At 54.7% G+C, this 23,079-nt stretch overlaps 1 protein-coding gene across 10 annotated transcripts; it reads right to left on the bottom strand.

Annotated features, from left to right (window-relative positions):
• Positions 1 to 165: 165 nt before the first annotated feature.
• Positions 166 to 20,576, bottom strand: SLC12A9 (solute carrier family 12 member 9). Of its 10 annotated transcripts, XM_085016707.1 has the most exons (16): positions 20,311 to 20,560; positions 19,009 to 19,148; positions 10,355 to 10,425; positions 8,934 to 9,156; positions 8,611 to 8,745; positions 8,022 to 8,153; positions 7,286 to 7,594; positions 6,301 to 6,408; positions 6,074 to 6,185; positions 5,354 to 5,511; positions 5,164 to 5,246; positions 4,897 to 5,021; positions 4,583 to 4,775; positions 4,256 to 4,430; positions 3,920 to 4,066; positions 166 to 1,444 (listed from the first exon to the last, which is right to left on the bottom strand). In XM_085016707.1, exons 4-16 carry the CDS (start codon positions 9,112 to 9,114, stop codon positions 555 to 557), a joined length of 2,748 nt encoding a protein of 915 aa, XP_084872833.1. In that variant the 5' UTR covers positions 9,115 to 9,156; positions 10,355 to 10,425; positions 19,009 to 19,148; positions 20,311 to 20,560; the 3' UTR covers positions 166 to 554. The 10 variants fall into 10 exon arrangements, with proteins under 10 accessions (XP_084872833.1, XP_084872830.1, XP_084872831.1 ...); XM_085016704.1 differs by lacking the exon at positions 19,009 to 19,148 and having other exon boundaries at positions 20,311 to 20,576; XM_085016705.1 differs by lacking the exon at positions 10,355 to 10,425 and having other exon boundaries at positions 20,311 to 20,569.
• Between the last annotated feature and the right edge of the window lie 2,503 nt (positions 20,577 to 23,079).

Raw genomic sequence — 23,079 nt, 5'->3', positions numbered from 1 at the left:
GGGGGTGGGAGGCTCAGGCAGCCTCCTTTAACACGGGGCTCTTGTGCCCCAAGTCCGCACGTGGCCCCCTTGCGCTGGGATGCTCCAGTGCCCCTCCCCGCATACAGATTCGTCCCGCATTCTGTCCCCCCTACCGGCTCCCTCCAGAAACGCTCGGCCAGCACCTAGTGTTTTGGTCTTTTATTCACATTCAGCAGTTAGAAAAATAAAACGGAACAAAAACATCACAACCTCAAGGGTGAGGAGTCTACTGGGCAAGGGGCGGGGAGACTGAGGTAGCCTAGAGTCACAAGCGGAGACCCAGCCCCGTCAAGGCACCAGTGAAGGGAGGGAGGCCAGCGTGGGGGAGGGCTGCTGACTTCTCGCCAGTGGTGGCCGCCGGCTCAGCTGCCCTGGGCACAGCGAGGACCCTCTCCCAAAGACCAGGTTCCCCTAATACCTCCACCAGGGTCCGAGTCCCAAGTACAAGGAGGGCAAGAGGCAGCACCTCCCCTCCTCAACCCGCCAAGCAAAGTGGGCCACTCGACCTGGACACTCTCTACTAGGAACCGGCATCAGAGATCAGTGCAAGTGACAGGGGTGATGCCATGAATGAGCAGCGTGGGGCCCAGGTCATGGCTCAGAATTTCCAGCAGCGCCAGGTAGCGAGGGTAGCGAGAGGGATCAGCAGGCGGCCGAGGCAGGTACAAGAACGTGAGGGCGGTGGTGGGCCCTTCCTCGCCATCCCCACCCTCAGGCCCACCAGGCCCTCCTCCTCTGCCGCGCCCCTGCTGGGCCCGAACCAGGGCGTTGGCGCTGCGTGCCAGGGCCTCTGCCTCTGCGTCTCCGCGCCTGCCATTCACAAAGTCCCCCTCCTCCTCCTCCTCAGGCTCCTCGGACCCAGCCCCCTCACCCCACACAACCTCCTGCACCTCTGCCCGGATCCTCAGCTGGCTCAGCAGTGCCCGGAGCCGCCCCTCGGCTGCCCCTGGGGCCTCCCGAGGCCCCAGGCACAAGAAGATCCGGAGGCGGGCAGTGTGCCAAGCAGGCACCATGCCCAAGATGGTGGCCATCTGCAGCAGGAAGAGGCCGCAGACGTCCACGTAGCCAGGTCCACCCCGGGGCCGCAGCAGGTTGAGGGGCCACACGTCCACATGATGTGGCTGAGAGGTGCCCCCGGAACCCCGGCTCAGTCGCTCAGGGGGCAGGGCCCCACAAGCCCGGGCAAGAACCACATTCTTATTCATCTTCAGGGCGTCTGCCACAGTGGCCACATAGTCCTGGGGACTGAGAGCCCGGGGGCTCCCAGGAGCCCGGGGTGGAGGGAACAGGGTGCTCAGGGCTGGGGACCCGCCCTCCTGGGTGGCATCAGCAGGCTCAGAGAAAGCTGGATCTGTCAGGAAGTGGTCCTGGGGCGCAGCATCATCGTAGAAACCCAGGACCAGTGTGTTGGGCTTCATGCCACCTGGGGGCAGAGAGGGATAGGCAGGAAGGAGCCCCAAGGAATCAGTCACAGGCTGAGTTCACACCATACTAACAGGCACCCACTCCCACCCTCTGGCAGCGACGTGTCAGCCAGCAGGTATGACATTTGCACAGTGCTTGGCCTCTTAAGGCAACATTATGCACATTTGCGTAATGACTTTGAGTTTTCCCAAACACTTTCACAGGCATTTATCTTCATGACTAATCTCCCCCACTTAAATTGACAGAGTTCGCCTTAGGATTCTTTTAACTAAGGAGCACTTCCAGGCGTCATGAGGCAGTAGGATGCATTTCACTCCAGGCTTTAAGCTGCACACCTTTTTTGTGATGGGAGATGAGAGTCTGACTCCACCGGACAGAAGGGACCCCCTGATTAGTCAAGCTCATGGCCTAGATCCCCAGGGAGACAGCGCTCAGACCCTGCTAGGGGAGGATGAAGCTCGGCACTGGGGCTGCACGATCTGTTTCTATGATAGAAAAGCCCTAATGATGACGTGTCCAAAGCACGGTCCCCTGAGAGCAAACCTCTGCACGCTAATCGGGGGCCCCATCCTGTAGAAAACATTTTGTGTTTTAACTCATCTGATCCTTGAAACAACGCTATGAGGTAGGGACTATTACTCACTCCCCTTTACGGATAAGGCACCTGAGCCCCAGAGCGGTGAGGTCACTTGCCCAAAGGCTCACAGCTGGCAGACACTGGGCCCAGCAGGTGAACACTACAGTGCCCAGCACCAGAGCCCATTCTCTGAGCCTCTAAGCCAGTTGTGCACCAACCACAATGCCTCACGTCCCTCTGAACAATCAGTTTGGAATCGGCTAATGCCCCTGTAACCAGACTGAGTCTATAGGAAGGCTCAGACCTTTTCTAACACCCCATTTTTTTTTTTTAATTTAGGGCCGCGTATGCGGCATATGGAAGTTCCCAGGCTAGGGGTCAAATCAGAGCTGGAGCTGCCGGTCTACACCACAGCTGCGGCAATACCAGTTCTGAGCCACATCTGCAAGGCTGGATCCTTTTTTTTTTTTTTTTTTTTTTTTTGTCTTTTTTTAGGGCTGCACTCGCAACATATGGATGTTCCCAGGCTAGGGATTGAATCTGGGCTGTAGCTGTTGGCCTGCCCCACAGCCACAGCAACTTGGGATCCGAGCCACATCTATGACCTACACTGCAGCTCATGACAACGCGAGATCCTTAACCCACTGAGCAGGGACAGGGCCAGGGATCAAACCTGCAACCTCACGGATACTAGTCAGGTTTGTTACCACCGAGTCATGACAGGAACTCCTCTAATACCCTTCTCATGAGACAAATGGGTTTACTCAAAAATCTACCAACAAATCAAATTGTACATACTAGGGAATTGACCAACTAAAGGAAAACTTTTTCTTTCTCTCTCTCTCTCTTTTTTTTTTTGGCGGTGCCCATAGCATGCAGAAGTTCCCTGGTCAGGTATCAAAACCAAGCCACAGTCAATGACACAGCAGTGACTACAATGGATCCTTAACCTGCTGAGCCACCAGGGGACTCCCCTTTTCCTTTTCCTGAAATCATTTTCTGCAGGATACATCACATGAAAGGAGTGGTCTCTTGGCCCAGGCTCCCCATCAAAAGGTGGATCTGAGGAGAGACCAGGCCCTCAGATATGCCAGGATCTAATAATGCTCGACAACACCCCCAAAACACTGATCTTGCAAATTAAACTAGTTACACCCCCTCCTGAGCATTTTCAAGGGTTCCCATCAACACCGAACAGGGCAAGGTCCAGCACCTGCACTTTAGCCAGATTGTAAATGGAGCAGGGAGCATGCACTGAGAGAGGGCACAGACGCCAGGCCCAGGATTGGGAAAGGAGGAGGCAGCTGAACAGGGATTCAGAGGAAGCCGGGGTGCAGGGCTGGAGGCCCGGCATGAAGACACAGTCACAAAGCTGGGAATGGTCCACCCCACCCGAGCGCACCAGCCCCGCACCCACTCGGCATCCTCGCGTTCTTGGGGGGCCACGTTACACCACTGTCTATATCTCTGCTCCTTCTGAGGCCCAGCTGAGATACCATCTTGCAAAACCCTGGCCGGCCACATCAGTGCACAGTGGCCTTCCTTTCTCTGGCGGTTAGAAAGCATCTGCCCTAGATTTGATGGGGCCACTTCCAGCTTCAAATGTTGCTCCCATTGTCCCCATAAAGACAACATGCTCTTCAGAGCCTGTGCCCACTCCCCCCATCACGGGCCAGAAAGAAACCAAACAGTGTCACTGCATCTCTAGTCCTTAAAGCATCTCCTCGGAGACCTTATCAGACACAGCCCCTTATCTCGGAGCACCGAGTCCTATCTGCACTAGACTGTGGGTTCCTTTCGGAGTCCGCCTTCTGTGGTTTACTCTCCTGGGGAAGGGAGCAGAGATTGAAAGGGGTCACGGAGGGGGCCAAGGGGACCCGGAGAGGAGCAGCTCACCAAGACCTGAAATCCTCAGCAGATGCTGAGCCCCCTGGCGCACGGAAGGCGAGAGGGTGAGGTCCACGAACGCCTTCACTTGGGCCCGGTCCACCAGGCTCAGCCATGCCCCGTACAGTGGCTGCACCGGGTCCGAGGGCAGGGAGTCTGCAGAGAAGGTAGGCAGCAAATGTGGGCCAGACTCATGTACTCTCCCCTAGAGTCCAAATCCCAAGACCTCAGCAGAGAATGGCCTGAGCAGGGATGTGGCTGCTAGGAATGGTCCCTGGGGAAGAAGCATGAGGCCTCTGGGTTGCAAAGAACACAGAGAAAGTCAGGGAGAGAGAGGCCACTGACCGAGGTCCCCCAGGGTGACGTGGCCCAGCACATAGAGGCCCCCTTTCTTGAGCTGGTTCGCCAACCGCAGCAGAGGCAGTGCGCCCCGGGGGTTCCCCACCAGGAGCAGCAGCTGGGGCCGCCAAAACTTCACGTGGTCTTTGCGGACGTCCAGCCGGAGCAGGTATTTACGTACCTGGGGACAAGGTGAGGTGGTGGGAGGGAGGGCTCGGGTAGGCATCCCCCACGCAACCACCTGCAGCCCAGGGAAGGGGAGGTCTCCGTGGGGTCACGGGCCTTCCCAGCCTGCCCCCTCTCCTCCCCCACCCTCCTCAGAGCTCCCCCAACCTGGTGGAAAAGCAGAGCCTGGCTGACGTAGCCCCAGCTGCTGGGGCCTACTCGCGCTGTGAGCAGGGCAGAAAGCAGGCCCATGAGAAGCAGGGAGCCGCCGGCAGCCCCGGGGCTGATGAGAAACATCATGAGCAGGCAGGAGGCCACGCCCAGCAAGCAGGTGTGCCAGGAGAAGAGGCTGAAGGTGGGGCTGGGGGCAGACAGAGAGGGAAGGGTGCTCAGAGCTGCCCTGACACCCGAGCCCCTCCGTCCCCAGCCCCTCCCACACCCTCCTCCCTCTCTCTGGGGACACAGGCATCTCATTCTCTCACCGGAAGTTGGGGGCCGAGGCCCACTCCAGGCTCAGGCAGGACAGGTCCACGGCAGCATAGGCCACCAAGTAGAAGACAGTGACCACGGCGGCCAGTGTGTTCAGCTTCCCAGCCAGGAGCACCAGCTGCACAAGGACCAAGAGGCTGGGCGTTCATGAATCCCCCCCATCAAATGCCAACACATTGTGCCTTAACCCTTCCTGGGCCAGAGTGTAACCAGGAGGGGCTCCAGGAGAGGGGGAAAGCAGACCTAAGAGGAAGGCTTACCTGCACCAAGCCCCAAGAATAGAGCACAGCCCCCCAGGGGTTCCCCCCTCGGGATACGACCTTGGCCGGTGAAAGGATCACTCCTGTGCAAACAGGCAGGCGGTGGACACATCAGCCAGGGCTGAGCAGGGGACACAGACAGACTGGGGAGGGTGGGCTCAGAGCCGGGCAGATGCAGAGGACAGCTCACCAAAGAGGTCGTCCTGGGCCAGGGCGTGGAGGATGCGGGAGGCACCGATGAGGGAGCTCATGGAGGCTGAGAGCGATGTGGCGTAGATGCCGATCAGCACCAGCGGGGGCCACAGGCTGATGGCACGGAAGAACCCGTAGTCCTCCTGCAGCAGGGTCCTATGGGGAAGGAGAGGAGGAGGAGGCAGATAATAAATGTGCCTCCATCGCAGGGTCCGGTGAGAACAGCCCACGCTGCCCGGATGAGGTTGAGTGCTGGGTATCCTCAACTGACCCCAGCCCGGATCTCAAGGGCCATATTCGTAGATCAAGTGTGCCTGGGGCTTAGACTTGGCAGTCACTGGCTGTTGTTGGGCTGCTTTGGATTTAATCGCAGGGTGGACATTCCCAAGAGTATGTTGTGCACAGGAAGCCAAACATTTATGGAAATACAAATCGACCAGAAAGCCTTTCCCCACCCCACCGGCAAACCAAGGGCTTACAACAGCACCAAGCACGAAGCAAATGCTGGCTGCGGGTTGCCTATTACCATGTAGCCAGGCCTCCCCATCACGGCAGTAGCTCCCCCAGTGGCGGGAAGAGTCCCCATTTTCTCCGCACCCCAAGAACCTGGGTATCTGCCCCCCAGCCTGTGCTTCCCTTGGCAATCCAGGGGTGACGACCTTGTTCTGACACCACCCCCCTCCACCCCATTGAGGACCAGGCTCACCCCCTCCCTTACCTGTCACAGGTAAAGCTGGAGAGGAAGAAAAGCAGGATGTAGATGAAGAAAGTATAGGCAACAGCAGTGATGGTGCCCAGGGGGATCGCCCGGCTGGGGTCCTTCAGCTCCCCTGGAGGGGAGGGAGCAGAGGAAGAGGGGTCAGCCCTCCACCATCCCCTGCACCCAAACCCTCAGCACCCCGTACGGCCACAAGGTGGCAGTCCTCTTCCCCCAAGGGCTCTCACCTGACATGTTGGCCCCGGCCATGATGCCCGTGCAGCCATTAAAAAGGACGGCAAAGACGCTGGCAAAGGTCATCACAGCCCCTGTGGTGTAGTCCTTGGCGTAGCCAGCTTGTGGGGGGGGTCCAAAGGAGGACAGCGCCTCAGCATCTCTCCCACGTGCCTCTGGCCCTACCACCCTCTCCTCGTATTCTATTTTTTTGGCTTTTTAGGCCTGCACCTGCTGCATCTCGAAGTTCCCAGGCTAGGGGTGGAATCAGAGCTACAGCTGCCGGCCTACGCCACAGCCATGGCAACTTGAGATCTGAGCCATGTCGGCAACCTACACTGCAGCTCGTGGCAACGCTGGATCCTTAACCCACTGAGCAAGGGCAGGGATCGAACTGGCATCCTCCTGGATGCTAGTCGGGTTCTTAACCCGCTGAGCCACAATGGGAAACTCCTCTCCTGATATTCTAAAATCCCTCTGCCCCCCACCACCCTCACCCAGACCCCAGCTCTGACCTGTCTCTGGGCCTGGCCCGGCTGACTTCATCCCCTCCTTCTCCCCCATACTGTTCTTCCCTCCCTCCTCTCTGAATCTCCCAACCCCTCCTTCCCGGCTCCAGCCATCTGTGGGGGCTCCACTGCCTGGCGCCCTCCCCAGCCCGTGCCCAGGTCCCCCTTCTCTGGACGCCTCTGTGATTCTCATCTGCTTGAATCACACTCTGTCCTGTGGAACAATGTGTTTCCTGAATATATGTTTTATCTCTTCAACTAAACAAGTTCCTCTAAGGCAGGGACTCTCTTGTGGTCACCCTTGCGACTGGCTAAGCCAAACACAGAGCGGCCAACACATGCCCAGCAGATCTTAATCAACCTGCGCTGCTTTGAGGTCCAGACCTCCCGCCCCTGATTCTTTCTGACATCTGTGCTCATGTCATCTTTTCTGACATCTGTTCTCACAGGTGCCACCCCTAGGACCCCAGCATCCCTGCCCCCAGCTCACCGCCCAAATTGGCCTTCAGGGTGCTACTGTTGAAGCCAGTGAAGTGGCCGACCTGGGGTGGCAGGGAGGAGCCGTTGGGGCCAGGCCGAGGGGTCAAGGGGATGTCCCTGGGCCCCACAGCCACAAAGCTGACCAGCACCGAGGCCAGGGAACCAGAGACCAGCAGGAACGTGAGGAAGGAGGCTCGGGCGTAGAGGCCGGCCCCCAGCGTACAGACCCCGCCCACCAGGCCCAGAAGCAGGGAGCCATAGAGCAGGCTCCAGCCGTAGCCCTGGGGCAGGACCCGGAGCCCACTGGACCCTGCAGCATCTGTAGAGAGGAAGGAACAGAGTTAGAAAGCCAGACCCCCAAGGAGAGGCCCCCCCCCAACCATGACTCAAAATGGGAACAGACCCTATCTTTGGCCCACCTGTCCTTGGCGGGGCCACCATGCCCATTCCCCCACCCTAACTGTACCCCAGCATCCTAGCACTCCCTGGTGGGTAGCCCTAATCTCGCTCTGTCAGTTTTAGGAGCGTGAGCCTAGCCTCCCTTGCTAAATGGTAAGCTCTTCGTGGGCCAGGACATCCTCTTGGGTGTCTACATGAGGCTGGGCACACAGCAGGAGCTCGAGGAAGTTGAGCTCAAGGACCACTATGTGTCTCTCCTGGAGTGGGCTTCTCTCCCTGCCATGATCCCCAGAATCCCAGACCCTGCAAATCCTCAGAGCTGCCCCAACCGGGGAGGGAACACAGACCAGCCCCGAAGACATCAAGTATGGCCTCCACCAGCCCCAGCAGGGAGACGGCACAGCCACAGACGTTAGCCAGGTAGAACATGAGGCCGATGCTGCCCCCGACTTCAGGCCCCAGGGTCCGGCTGATCATGACTGAAAGTGGAAGCAGGGGGTGAGCGTTAAGGGAAAAGAAACTGAACTGAAGCGCAAAGCACTGTGCAGCTGGTCCTCCAGCCCTTGTCTCCCTGAACACACTGGGACTGCTCCCAGAGGCAGGCAGTGTGTCCCCATACAACCACTCCCAAGCCATGTGGCTTTGCCAAAATGCTCCTGAATTTCCAAGTCCATAAGATGAATACTACCTAATTGACAGGACTGTTAGGAGAACCAAGATGGCAGCTGAGAAGCCACCTGGTAGCCTGGAAAGTGGCACTAACCTGTAAGGCCATGTTGGTCACCTTCCCCATAGCAACCTGTCTGCCAGACATTCGTTAGAACTTGCACACCACCCCCCCTTGTCCTGCCCTCCCTTGGGTGCAGGGAGGGGCCCCCTCCTCCTCCCTATAAGACAGAAGAGCCCAGACCCCAGTCCACCACTGCTGGAGGATACAGTAGGCTCCGCCCCCTCGCACAGCTCCATTGGTGGCGATGGCACAGACGGAGAGGACAGTGAGGGCCAGGATGAAGTAGGCAACCAGGAGCATGGCCAAAGCCTGCAGCAGCCCAGCATGGCCCACCACGAACCCTGGGACAGGAGAGGCAAAGCAGTTCAGATGGTGGTTCACCCGTCCCACCCCCACCCAGGGCAGAGCTAAACAAGGCCGCGGGAAGCCCCCTCCCCAAGCCCATCATCTACCGACCTTCTCCCAGAGCCCTTCCCCAACTCATCGCAGTCCCACCCCCCTGCACCCCCGAGGAACCCCTCCTACTCACCAATCCTCAAGAAGACAACTATGCTGAACATGGACAGGACGGTGGGCACCACCACACCCAAGAAGGTGGAGAGCTTCCGGGCAGATGCCCCTCCAGGACCCCCGGCCCCATTGGCAGGGAAGGCAACCCCCTCCTCCCCCAGGAGCCGGTAGGCCAGCAGAGGAGAGTTCTCACTGGCCATAGCCGAGAGCAGGCAGAGGAAGCCAACAGTGGGTTATGAGGCCTGCAAAGAGTTCGCTGAGTGGAAAGCAGCTCCGTGGAGCCTCCCCACAAAACACCTCGAATCAAACACCCAGAAGCTTCCCCCAAGAAGAAATACACACACACTCAAAGAGTCGGTGGGGGGGGTGCAGACTGGTCCTGGCTACTGCCCCAACAGTGGCAGGCTCCAAGCCTCATCATTGAGTACCAGGGCCCCTCCCAGCTCCTGGGGGCCACCCCTTCCCCCACATCCCTGAGGCTAGGGATGGCAGCGGCTCTGGAAAAGTGCAGATTCTCACCCTTCTTAACTAGCAGTGCAAGAGGAAGCAAATCCCCCAAAAGGGAAGTGAGTTATGGGCAAGAGGCCCTCCTCACCCTCTCCTCCGGAGTCCTGAGCCGCCCCTCAATTTCTTCTATGCCATCACCTCAACCCCCCACCCCTCACCTCCCCACCCCCACAGTAAGAAACTTCCCAATCTTCCAAGGCCCCACCCTCCATCAACCCTCTTCCTCAACCCATCTCAGACAGGCTCCTCTCTCCTTCACCTCACCAGATTCTTCCCACCCACAAGGCGTCCTCCAAACTCTACCACCCCAACGACTACCAAAACAAAACCACTGGCCAGCAACACAAAGTGGGTCCTCCTCCCCTCCCCGGTTCCTACCCACTTTCTCCTGGGGCAGGTTGGAGGGGGCCGAGATTGGCTTCTCCCCGCCCAGGCGCACCCCCACAGCCCAGCGGTGGCAGGGCGCTCACTCACCCACCAGAGGACGCAGCCGCTCGGGGGTGATCCCCGAGAGCCAGTGGGGTCGGCTACGCCGGAGGGGGCGCGGGTGCCGGAAAAGACAGCTGCAGCTACCGGGATGCCAGGCCCGGAGCCTGCCCCCTCCCCCAGCACACAGGCTCCCCATTGGTCCCCGGGTATGGCCCCGCCCCATGGGCGAGCCTAGGGAAGCCCCGCCCCCCCGGGCTCACGCCGCCCGCAGGACTCCCGCCCCACAAGCGAGTGGGATGCTACTCTCGGTTGCCCCTCAGACGTGCGTCTCCGTCAGAATACAGGCCACGGCTCCCACTGCGCCTAGCACCCTTGTGCAAACAAGCGCCCACCACGCAGCCGGGACCCCACTTGGAGCTCGGAGGCGCAGCGAGGAACCCCTGCTGAAAGGGGCGTGGCGGTGAAGGGACAGAAGGCCGCCGGCAGATGGGCGGGGCCACTCACCTGGCCCAGGTACGCCGGGCCACTTCAGCCCACACTTTCCCGGGGTCCTACTCCTCCAGCCTCTCGGATCCCTAGAAAGCCCACCAGGTTCCAGCCTCAGCCCTCGCCCCTGCGGCGCCCTCCCCTTGAGCCCAGTCCAGCCCAGCGGCTGCGCTCTCGGCTTCCGCCGCCGGAGGGAGCCATTGGCCGCCAATCCCGGCGAGCCCTTGAGGCACCGGCCGCCTCGTCCCCCGCCTGCTCTCGCGCCTCCCAGCAAGGCTGTCCTCCGGCAGGAATTATAGGACTTTCCACCCTCTGAGAATTAGGACTTCCCTCCTCACTTTTTTACAGGTACCATCAACATCAGCGCTACCTGTTAACGTTTCCTCATCTGAAAATAGGGATTAACTAGACTCTCCTGCCTCATAAGGTTGCTGTGAGAGCTCAAAGAACTGGAAAACAATACCAAAATGTTCAATAAATTACTTGCATATGGTACTGTATTAAATACGCATCACCACGTTGTGAGTAGATACCACTGTGATTTCTATTTTTCTCTTTGTGTCTTATTCGGAGCCACACCCGTGGCATATGGAGGTCCCCAGGCTAGGGGTGGAATAGGGGCTGCAGCTGCAGGCCTACACAGCCACAGCAACGTGGGATCCTTAACCCACTAAGCCAGGGATTGAACCCCAGTCCTCATGGATACTAGTCAGGTTTGTAAACCACTGAGCCCCTGATTTCTTTTTCTTTTCTTTTTCTTTTTTCCTTTTTTCTTTTTGTGTTTTTTAGGACCATGCCCAAGGCACATGGAGGTTCCAAGGCTAGGGGTCAAATCAGAGCTGTAGCCGCTGGCCTACACCACAGCCACAGCAATGCCAGATCTGAACCGCGTCTGTGACCTACACCACAGCTCATGGCAACACCAGATCCTTAACCCACCAAGTGAGGCCAGGGATCAAACCTGTGTTCTCATGGATGCTAGTCAGGTTCATTTCCACTGAGCCACAACAGGAACTCCCTGATTTCTATTTTTCACATTAATAAATTGACGCTTGGAGAGCTTCAGTAATAATTTCCTAACTTTATGACAGTGCTTTATGGTTACACTGTCATTTGAGCCTCAGGAAATGAACATTGCTTTTCCAGCCACTGGTCTTTGGCTGTAAATTATCCACAACATTTCCCTAGGAGAGGAAGGGGCTCAAAGCAGCACAACTGTGGCTTTGTCAGGGAGAGGTCTCATGAGCTTTTTCAGTGGTCATCTCTGCTTCCCATGACACAGTGCTGGACTCCTGGGTCTCTCCAACAACACTCCTGTCACAATTGTTGGTGATTTCAACACACACTTTTTGTTTTGGTCTTTTTAGGGCCACACCCATGGCATATGGAAGTTCCCAGGCTAGGAGTCTAATCAGAGCTGTTGCTGCTGGCCTACACCACAGCCATAGCAACGCCAGAGCCGAGCTGCATCTGCGACCTACACACAGCTGATGGCAACACTGGATCCTTAACCCACTGAGCAAGGCCAGGGATTGAACCTGAAGCCTCATGGTTCCTATGTGCTTGGGCTGTGGGATGGAAATCCTGCGAAATCAGATTGTTATGATCATTATACAACTACAGATGTGATAAATTCATTTGAGTAATAAAAAAAAAATGAAAAAAAAAGAAACCTTATGGTTCCTAGTCGGATTCATTTCTGCTGTGCCAAGAGGGGAACTCCTCAACATCCACACTGATCAGACTCCCATTCTCCTGGGCTGGCAATTACTTAAACTCCACTTCCACATAGATCTCACCCTCCATCCCACCCAATGTTATGCCCAGGCTTGGTCATTACCAATAACTGTAGCCCCTCTCTTAGTGTTCACCACTTCAAGTCACGCCTGTTGAGGAAAAAATAATGCAACACTTGCCAAAATGGTAAGGAAGACCTTATTCAGAGCTATTGTGATGGGTGTCAAGACTCACATAGGGGTGAGAGAGGGGGATCAACCTCAAATATGGCAAAGACAGCTGGGGGTTAATAGCCAACAAGTAGAATGAGGGGGTCAGTGAATGGAAATTGACTAAGAAGAAACACCAAGTGTAGGGGGATTCTAGCTAGAGACTTAACAAGATTCTCACTGAAGGCAGGTCAAGGTGATGGACACGAAGGGTGAGGAGACTCTCTCTAAACTGGGCGAGGCAGGTCCAGCAAGGATGGGGGCCAAGGTCGAGGCCTAATCCAAAAGAGGGCTCAGAGGAACCAGACTGAATTTTGCTCAAGGAGAAGATCTTTGTCACGCCCTGACCCCAAGAAGCCTCCATCTTACTGGACCCCTCCCCCCATTCGCTGATCCTGCCCTCTGCCCACTGTCCCCAACTCACTGCTCTTCTCCCCTAGCTTAAGGTTCACAGTCAGTGAAAAGTGCTCCTTTGCCCCTCTCTCACTTTATTACACATTCTGGCAAAATCACAGCCCAGGTAAATGCAACTCTCCATCTACCCTGTGCCTGCCCACACAGCTGAGTACGGCTGGAGGAAATACCCAACCATGGCAGCCATTCATTTCAAATTCATGACCTTGAACCTCAAGGGGCCACTAATGCTGCCCAGCGCTCAGAGAGTATTTCATCTCTGGTCTATTCACTCTCCTACGGTCTGAGATGACTCTTAAACCTTCACCCCTCTCTACAGTGCTTCCTGTACCAGTCTCACTCTCAGCTCACTACCCTGCTTCCCAATTCACTGAGAAGACGAGAGCCATCAGAAACAAGTCCAGGGAGTTCCCGCTGTGGCTCAGTGGTTAAGAACCCGTGAGGATGAGGGTTTGATCCCTGGCCTCACTCAGTGCGTTAAGGAGACAGCATTGCTGTGGGCTGCGGTATAGGTCACAGATGTGGCTCGGATCCAGCGTTGCTGTGGCTGTGGTGTAGGTGGGCAGCTGCAGCTCTGATTCAACCCCTAGCCTGGGAACTTCCATATATCACAGGTGCAGCCCTAAAAAGAAAAAAAAAAATTATTGAATAAAAATAATTTATTGAATCTACTACATACACACACCCCATTACTGTTTAATTTCTTTGTTGTTTCTTCTTTAGAGCAAAACTTTTTTTTTTTTTTTTTTGCTACACCCAGCAGAAGTTCCCAGGCCAGGGATCAAACCCATGCCACAGCAGTGACAACTGTTGATTCCTTAACTGCTAGGCCACCAGGGAACTTCCAGAGCAAAATTTCTTTATAGGAGTTGTCCATACTAGCTGTTTCCAATCCCCTCCCCTCATTTCTTCTTAAACTCACTAAGCCCAAGCTTTTGCCTCTCAGCAAAAGGGAAACTTCTCATCAAGTTACCAGTGACTTCCATGGTCAATGCAAGGGTCACTGCTCCATCTTCATTTTACTAAACTACCAGCATCACCTGACCTACTGGTCCACTACCTTCTCCTCCAACACTTTCCTCATATGGCCTCTAGGACACCACACTCTCATGGATTTCCTCCTGCTCAGTTTCCTTTGCTGGTTCTTCCTCATCTCTTGTCTGAACCCTGGAGCACCCCTAGGTGTCGGAGAAACAGCCAAGAGGCCACTGTGGGATGGAGGCTCCACTGAGCACTGGAAGCTCAGTCCACAGACTTCTTTCCACCCTTTACACCCACTCTCTTGGTGATCTCACCCAATCTCCTAGTTTTAAATACCATCTATATAACAGTGCCCCATGGGTGTATCTCCAGCCCGAATCTCGACCCTGAACTTCAGACTGTATGTCCAACAACATACTAACAACTCTTCCTGGACATCAAACTGGCAACTCAAGCTTGGCATGTCCAACACTCAGCCCCACAACCTACTCCTCTTGTGTCTATCCCATGTTCCCGGTTTCTGGTGTCAAAACCTTGGTGTTACGCTTGCATACTCCTTCAACCTCCCCCATATCCAACCCACCAGCAATTCCTTTTGCCTCTGTTTTAAAAATATAACCAGTAGCCAACTACAATTTACCACCCTAGTCCGAGTCACCGTCATCTCTTAACTGTATTATTGCAACAGCCCCCTAACTCATATGCCTGCTTCTGCCCCGGCCCCTGATCTGTCTATTCCAAACAAATCAGAGTGTTGCTATTAAAGCAAGTATCCATTCATGATGCTTCTTCTTTTTTTTTTTTAATGGTTGTTCCTGTGGCATATGGGAGTTCCCAGCCTAGGAGTCTAATCGGAGCTACAGCTGCAGGCATACGCCACAGCCTGGCAACACCAGATCCTAGCCACATCTGTGAACTATGCTGCACTTTGCAGCAATGCTGGATCCTTAATGCACTGAGTGAGGCCAGGGATTGGACCTACATCCTCACAGACACTATGTCAGGTTCTTAACCTGATGAGCCACAACAGGAACTTGTGACGCTTCTCTTTCCCAAACTGTCCAGTGGGGAGTTCCTGCTATAGTGCAGCAGGTTAAGAATCTGGTGTTAAAAAAAAAAAGAAAAAAAAAAAAAATCTGGTGTTGCCACAGCTGTGGTGTAGATCACAGAAGCTGTGGTTAGGATTCGATCCCTGCCTGGGGAAATTCCATACACCTTGGGTGTAGCAGAAAAAGAAAAAAGCTGTCTAGTGGTTTCCCATTTTCCTCAGAGTAAAAGCCAAACTCCCCACCCTTTTTTTAGCTGCACCCACCAAATGCAAAAGATACCAGGGCAGGGATGGAACCTGCACCACAGCAGCCACTCAAGCTGCTGAAGTGACAACACCGGATCCTTAATCCACTGCACCACAAGAGAACTCCGCAAGGGCACTTACAAGTAAGTTAACCACACTTACCTCTTGTTTCAGACTACCGTCCAACTGCCACAGTTTACACCTTTGCCATGGCCTAAGCATTAATAGCATTTCCTTTGCTCAGAAGTGACCCAGAGTGGTCTATATATTATATGGGCAATCGCCCCATGAAGCCCTACCTGACCCGTATCCTGCCCTCACCTCTCCTCATCCCTGATCTTGCCCCACGAGGACCTCTGGGCTGTTGCCAAGAATGCTGTGGCAGCACAGGACAGGAGCCTCCTTTGTCTTTTGGACTCAAATATTACCTTCTTAGTGAAATCTCTGCCAGTCCCATTTAAAGGTGAACTACAGAAGTTCCTGTCGTGGCACAGCGGACGGACTAGGAACCATGAAGTTGCAGGTTCGATCCCTGGCCTCGCTCAGTGGGTTAAGGATCCGGCGTTGCCGAGAGCTGTGGTGTAGGTCGCACACGCGGCTTGGATCCCACATTGCTGTGGCTGTGGTGTAGGCCGGCAGCTGTAGCTCCAATTGGACCCCTAGCCTGGGAACCTCCATATGCCACAGTGCAGCCCTAAAAAGCTAAATAAATAAATAAATAAATGTGAACTACACCTTCCTTCCCATCCCACTTTCCTAGGGCTTATCCCCCTTTCCTATTTTTTTTTTCCTTAACCAGAGCGCTTAACACATCTAATAGATGCCTTTAAAGTGTTTATCTTGTTCATCGACTGCCTAGTCCCAACAGAAAAGTTAAGCTCCACGAAACAGGAACTTTTCTTTGCTGCTCTAGCTCCGGTACTTCCATCAGTCCCTGGCATTCCGGTGGCCCTTTGTAACCGTGCACCGTGTCTTCTGGGAGCCTCGGCGGATCTGGGGCTGGCTCCTCACGTGACTGCTGTGGCCCCGCCCCGCCCTCTAAGGAGGGAAGATGGCGGCGCCCAGGGTGCCCCAGAAAGAGGGCAGCAAACGAGAGGGCGCCGGCTCGCTAGAGCGTCCGCGCCGCCGCCTGGTCTGCGGTCGCGTACTGGGAAGGCGCGAATTCAGGACTACGTGCTGGTCGTCCTCCCCACCATTTTCAAAGGAGAAAGGAATTGGCTAATCCTAAAACGTTGAGCTGCCTATCATCTCCCCACTGCTTGGGATTCCTGGGATCTGAGACGTGTAGGACGAGGTTGTGGAATCAGTATCTGGGTTTTTCTCGCCTCGTGTTGGCTCCCGGATCTACCGATTAGGTCATCTCGGGGTGCCTGTCCAGCCTTCTGTTCTAAAGGATCCCAGAGCACACACCTGGACCATCCTTCGGAGACAGGACGTCCAATCCCCGCCCCTGAGTGCCCCACTCCGAGTTCAGGCCCTAAATGCTAATTCCTCGGCACCCCGTCCCCCGCCGTGAGCTCCCCTGAATTAAGTCTCGTGAATCCGGACCCCCCCCTCCCCCAGGCCCCAGGGGCAGATGAGCCCTTGGCCACCGCCCCTACAGTTTCCTGCAGATCCAGCAAACAAAAGGCTCGGGAAGAGAGGCGAGGCTGAGCAGGGCGCCCTTCCTGCAGGAACAGCTGATGGAGCAAAATGACCCAGGAGGGAGGAGAGAAGGGGAGGGATGAAATTCCAGGGTTCCTGGAGGACCGCAGCAGGAGGCCAGACTCCTGGATCCCGGGGAAGGAGGGAGGGAGTCCAGGAAAATGGATGCGGAGGGCCCAGGCAGGACACCAGAGTTTGCTGGGCTCTTTCAGATCCCAGCTGTCTTGGTAGGGGTGATGTCAACTTTAGGGAATGGAGGGGGTTGGGGGGAACTCTGGATTTCAGGTGAGCTCTCAGGCCCCCAGGCTGGAATGGTGGGGGCTGGGAGAGGCCTGAAGCACTGCGTCATCTCCTCTGGGGCCCAGCCTGCCGCCCCCCGGCCCGACCTGCTGCCCTTGGTGCAGGCCCCACCCTGGCCTGGCTTCCTGCTCCTCCCCAGGCACAGAGCTCTCCTGCCAAGCTCCACGAACCAGCCCAGGGGCTTCTTGTCCCTTCAGGTCCTTGTTAGCCTAGCCTCTAACCACGAATGGTCCTCCTTATATTTGCCCCAGAGCTGTTGCCCCTGCCCCCATCCCTGTCAAGGACACAATAGTAGGGGAAGGGCCCCGTCCAGTGGGGGGGGGGGCCCTGGCATGGGGGGGGGGGCTTGGCCTCATATCCTGTCAGGCTGCCAAGGGAAGAGAGGAAACAAAAGACTTCCCCCTGCTGGGACAATGAGCCTCCCATTACCTCTTTCCCTCCTCCCACTACCCCGCAGCCCTCCCGTTGAGCTCAGGCCCCCAGGCCTCCCTTCTCCAAACCTCCTTACCCTCTGATAGCCTTGGCCTCTGCTCTGAGCTCTGCCCTTCCAGCTCTGCCCTTCCCCTGCCCTCCTTCCTATCAGCTTGCACTGATGCTTGTCTCCAGTCCTGGCTGTTTCAGTCCCCTGCTCTTCCATCAGGGCTCAGAACCCCTTCCTCTGTCTCCAGCGTCAAGACCAGGGGCTGGGTGGGCAAGGCTCTGGTGAATGTTAGGGAGTAAATCATACCCGTTTAATAGCTGGTGGGAAACAGGGGCTCCACAGGAGTAAGGGTCCAAGGCAGAGGGAGGGAAATGCCCTAAGCCTGGCCTGGGTGGGAAAGGAAGAAGCAGAAGGCTGCGAGGTGTCCTCCAGGTCCTTGGAGGTCGGGCTGGAAGGCCGTTTGATCTAAGTGTGGAGTCAGGTCCACCTGCTGGCTGCTAGCTGAGTGCTTGGACGGGTCACTTAACCTCCCCAGCCTGTCTCATCTCTGAGATTCATAATAACACCCCATCCTGTCCCTCTAACAAAGTTCTTTTTTTTTTTTTTTTTTTTTTCCCTTTTCTTGGCCACCCTGAAGCACATGGAGTTCCTGGGCCAGGGATCAGATCTGATCCACAGTTGTGACCTAAGCCGAAGGGGATCCTTAACCCACTGTGCTGGGCCTGGGCCGGGGAGTGAACCTGGTGTCCCAGTGCTCCCAAGACACTGCCAATCCCGTTGCATCACAGGGGGAACTCCTAACAGAGTTCTTAATGACGATTTAAATTTGATGATGTTTGTTTAGGGGGGAAAAGGTGAGGTTCTAAAGCTTTCCCCAGTCTTCCCAATCTATACAGCCTCCCCCATGCCCCCCCCACTCCCGTTTCCCATTCCCTGCAGTTTCCATCACAGTCACAAGCCATTAACTCCCAAACCTGTATCTCCAGCCAAAAAGCTGTCTCTGAGCTACAGACCCATCGAGCTCAGAGCTAGCTGACTTCTGGCCCCGCTGCCTGGATGGCACACAGGGATCTGAAACTCAACATGCCCTTCATCTTCCTCCCCTGTGGTCCCTGTTTCACCAGCTGCTACCAAGCTGCCCAAGTCTGAAATCTGAATCATTCCTGATTTCAGTCCCCCTCACCCTCACAGCCAGGCACTCACGTCCTGCCCACTCTAGCTCTTTGACCTCTGTTGAATCTTCCCTTCATCCCCCACCCCCTGTCAGTTCCAGCCCTTGCCATCTTTTGGGGACTACATTTAGTTTCTCTGCCTTTAGTTTTGATCTCTTCCAATCTATTCTCCCAACTTGTAGAAGTGGGATTTCTATACAAGTCTGACCATGTTGCTTCTTTGCCTAAAACCCTTCCGTGATTTGCGAGGTATTCAGGACAAGCCTGCACTCCTGGAACATCCTGTAATGATGGAGACTGGCCCTGGCTCACCTCTCCAGCTCATCCATTGTCACTGTCCTCACACTCCAACACGAATGCTGGCAGCTTCAAGAACAATCTCACCATGTCCATGGTTTTGTACTTGCTGCTCCTCCTGCCTTGAAAGCAACCTTTCCCACTAATCTCTGGGACTCAGTTCAGACTCATTCACACAGCATCATCTTCTCCAGAAAGCTCACCTTGAACCTGCAGGCTGAATTCCTGTGCTTCCTCTGTGATCCCCTTAGGACCCTCCACCTGCCACCCTTTATGCTCAATGGGTAACTTCCTGTGTTCTGTTGAGGTTTTATGGAGATTTCTACCCCTGGGCCATCAAGTCCTAGAAAGCAGAGGATGACTTTGTGTCCCCAGACCTGGTCCATAGTAAATGTTCAGTAAATAATTGCTGGAGTTCACGTGGGGGCTCAACAGGTTAAGGATCTGGCCTTGTCGCTGCTGCGGCTCAGGTTGCTGCTGCTATGGTGCTGCGGGGGTTTGATTCCTGGCCCCGGGAACTTCCAGCTGCTGAGGGTGCAGGCATAAATAAATAAATGCTGCATAAATTAAAGAGTCAATTAATGAGTAAATAGTCAACAAATACTTACTAAGCATTTACTATGAGAAAGGCTTGCAGGGGACTTACAGCAGGGAGCACAACATATGTGAAGCCTAGAGCCACATACAAGCAAATACACAATCACTAATAAATTAAAATTAGTAAAGACATGTTGTCTATTGCAACTTTGTGTATGATGAGTTCAGGAAGGTTTGTGGTGATCATATGAGGAATGGATTCAGGTTTTGTGGGTCCGCTGGCTTATGCAACTTGGGGGAACCCTCCTTAAGAAAATGAAAACAGGAGTTCCCGTCGTGGCTCAGCAATAAAGAAATCTGACTGAGGATCTGGCACTGCTATGAGCTGTGGTGTAGGTTGAAAATGCGGCTTGGAGCCTGTGTTGCTGTGGCTGTGTTGTAGGCTGGTGGCTATGCCTTCGATTTGACCCCTAGCCTGGGGACTTCCATATGCTGCAGGTTCAGTCCTAAAAAGACAAAAAAGAGGAGTTCCCGTTGTGGCTCAGTGGTTAATAAATCCAACTAGGAACCATGAGGTTGCGGGTTCAATCCCTGGCCTCGCTCAGTAGATCTGGCATTGCCGTGAGCTGTGGTGTAAGTCGCAGACGTGGCTTGGATCCCGCGTTGCTGTGGCTGTGGCGTAGGCCAGCAGCTACAGCTCCAATTCGACCCCTAGCCTGGGAATCTCCATATGCTGTGGGAGAGGCCCAAGAAATGGCAAAAGACAAAAAAAAAAAAAAAAAGAAAAAAGAAAAACAAAACCATGAATATAAAATTAGGTGTAAAAGTTAATGATTACTTAGATTGAGAAATCACAACCAGTTGCAATGTTAAGGTGACAAATACCATCGATATTACAAAATCTAAAACAACACAGTATTTATAGTTAATAAATTCCCACACATCACTATAATATTTTCACATCCTACCTGTTTCTCCAATGTGAACTCTTTGACCACCTCTTCATATGACAATGATTTCATAATATTATTTTCTATTTTCTTTCTGTATTTTCTCTAGCACAGCCAATTGAATCTTTTTCTCTCATTATTGAGAGTTTATAAACATCTCGCTGAGTTTTGCAATTTATTACCGGTACTGTCAACATCTCTATCACACTCCTTTTGTGTAAGAGCTGTGAGATTTGGGGCCATTTCAAACATCCTCCTGCTGTGACTCACCTTGAAAGCGGTTTAAATTGATGGCACTCATTAACCAGGGTGGTGGGAGGAGCCTGGAAGGTGTGGGACGCCTAAGCTTAAACTTCCAGAGCTCCAGGCTAAACTGAACTCTAGTCTTGACAGGGTCAGGTGGGCCTTGCAAGGGGGCCTGGAATATGGGGAAAGCAGTGACGATGTCTACAATTGATGCTGAAAGGCATGATTTGTTTGTTATTACATACAGAAAAAGCCCTAACTCCAATCCCGCTCCAAACAACTGTAAGCATGTGATCAACAAAAAGAAAACCCTACCAGCTGCTGGGGGAGGGTGCTCCACGCAGGTAATGCCATGGCAATCGTAGCAGCATATTGACCATGGGCAAGGAACAGAGGTCACAGCCTAATATTTGGGGTGGGAGGACTGTGAGGTACTATGTGCCACTAATGAAGAAATGAGAGCTCCAGGGAGATTTGTTTGGGTCTGTGGAGCCAAGTGACAGGGGCGCTGGCCAGTGTAATGTAACTCAGTGGATACCGAATTAGCTTGCCTTCGAAGTGCTCCTGGGTGGTCAGAGCGTGGAAGAAATGACCTCACACTCACAGAGGAGACCAAGGATGATTTTTAAGACTGGAATGAAGGAGTTCCTGTTGTGGCGCAGTGGAAACGAATCTGATTAGTATCCGTGAGGATGTAGGTTCCATCCCTGGCCTCGCTCAGTGGGTTAAGGATCCAGTGTTGATATGAACTGTGGTGTAGGTCACAGACGCAGCTCGGATCTGGGGTTGCTGTGACTGCGGCGCAGGCCGGCAGCTACAGCTCCAATATGACTCCTAGTCTGGGAACCTCCATATGCCAATAGTGCGGCCCTAAAAAGCAAAAGAAAAAAGAGGATTGGCGTGGAAAATCTGATATTATCACCATGGAGGGGGGAAATAATAGGATTTCTGCCAAATTATAGATCTTTGAGGTCAGCAGCCCTGTTTCACAAATCTTGCAAACTAGGCCAGTGATCTCATGGTGCACAGTAGATGTTCAAGAAAGGTTTCATTTTATTCATTCCTTGATTGGTATACACTAGTCATTAGGAACTGGATTACATGCCCGGGGATGGGGGCTGAGGATTCCATGATAGGGAATCCACTGGGTATTTTCTTACCTCTGGTGCCCTCCTCTCTTTGGCTGAGGGAGTGCTGGTGCTCAGGGGTCAGAAATACGAGATTTGAATGTGTGCTGAGCTGTTGCCTCTCTTTACTCCTCTGTCTCATCAGCTCCTCACTCCACACAGCCTCATTTCTCTATGCCTCTGGGTTTCTCTTCCATTCAGGCCATGTACCCCCCACCCTGTAAGGTATGGGTGAAGCGCATTCCCCATCAAAAGAGACAATTCCAGGGATAACCCAGAGAAGCTGAAAACGAAGGGAGACTGGGCTCGGCTCGGGAGGGGAGGAGGGAATTCCCAGCCCTGACCTGGTCTGCCTGGCTCCAGCCAAGCCGGCTGTTTCCTGCCCTCCGTGACCCCCCACCCCGGAGCAGGACCCAGGCAGGGCTATGAGGAAGGGCAGGGGTGTGGGGAGCACTACTTGCGGCAGCAAGATAAGTGCGCTGGGACAAGAGGTCATTGCAGGCCTGGCCGTTCTCTGTGGATTAGAGGGGCTTGGCAGCCCCCCAGATATCAGGGACTCCTCTTTCCCTCTCTCTAGGCGCCTCAGCTCCTCTAGTCTCGGTCCGCTTAAATACCTTCGGAGTCTAAGCTCTTTCCTTCCAGCTTTTCCACTGACGGACTTTTTGCAGCACCATCTCCCACGCTATAGGTGCTCCAAGGTACAAAGGGGTAGGTGGGAGGAGCGCTGCTTTCCTGGACCCTCCCCTCTAACTGATGAGATGGGGGGCGGGAGGGTGACGGGGAGGAAGGGCCCTCCCAGCCAGGCCTAGGGCCCTCAGGAGCCAGACAGGAAACAGCCTCAGGAAAGACAGACAGCAGCAGCCCCGGCCGAACCTCAGGGGTCAGGGCTGCGGGTGTCCCGGAGCCCTCCGAAACGCGGCAGTGAGTGAGGACCATGATTTGGGAATCCATCCCGACCACTCACTCTGTCGGACCCAACTACCTTTTATTTTCCGATGCTGCCTCGGCTTTTCATACCCCTCCCCATCGCAACCCAGGTGCCCTTCTTCCTCCGCACGCTTTTCAGCACTAGGTTGCGAGTACAGCAGATCCCCAATACTTAATGTTTGTTGAATGATTCTGTGAACTTCGCTCTAGGGTTATCTAAGCTGAGATCACTGCCTTGGGCAGTGGGCCACCCTTCACCCTCAAAAGCTTCCCCCTAAACCGGTCCCCCAGCGCCAACGAGAGAGCGGTGGGCGCATCTAGAAGATTCCAAAATCAGTAGGAAGATCGGATGGGGCTTCGAGTGTGGGGACCTCCATGCTGCTGGGTGTGTTTCTCCGCTCCCCGGTGTCTGCCAGGCTCAGATCTGCCCCGGGGGTCGCCGGGCTCCCGCCCGGACACGCGCGGTCTGGGCCAGGGCGCACGGCCG

This window comes from Sus scrofa, chromosome 3, assembly GCF_054392235.1.
Source record: "Sus scrofa isolate SSC_HxYL_T2T_F1_AM1 chromosome 3, Sscrofa_HxYL_maternal_Yorkshire_Landrace_v2.0, whole genome shotgun sequence".
Taxonomy (NCBI): Eukaryota; Metazoa; Chordata; class Mammalia; order Artiodactyla; family Suidae; genus Sus; species Sus scrofa.
Note: the sequence above shows the minus strand (reverse complement) of the source record. Positions and strands in the feature narration are given on the sequence as shown.

Coding starts and splice junctions, on each gene's coding strand:
- SLC12A9 (XM_085016704.1), bottom strand. CDS start 9,114: ATGGCCAGTGAGAACTCTCCTCTGCTGGCCTACCGGCTCCTGGGGGAG. Junction 6,409..7,285: donor CCTGAAGGCCAATTTGGGCG/GTGAGCTGGGGG, acceptor CCCCCCCACAAG/CTGGCTACGCCAAGGACTAC. Junction 4,431..4,582: donor AGGCTCTGCTTTTCCACCAG/GTTGGGGGAGCT, acceptor CCTTGTCCCCAG/GTACGTAAATACCTGCTCCG.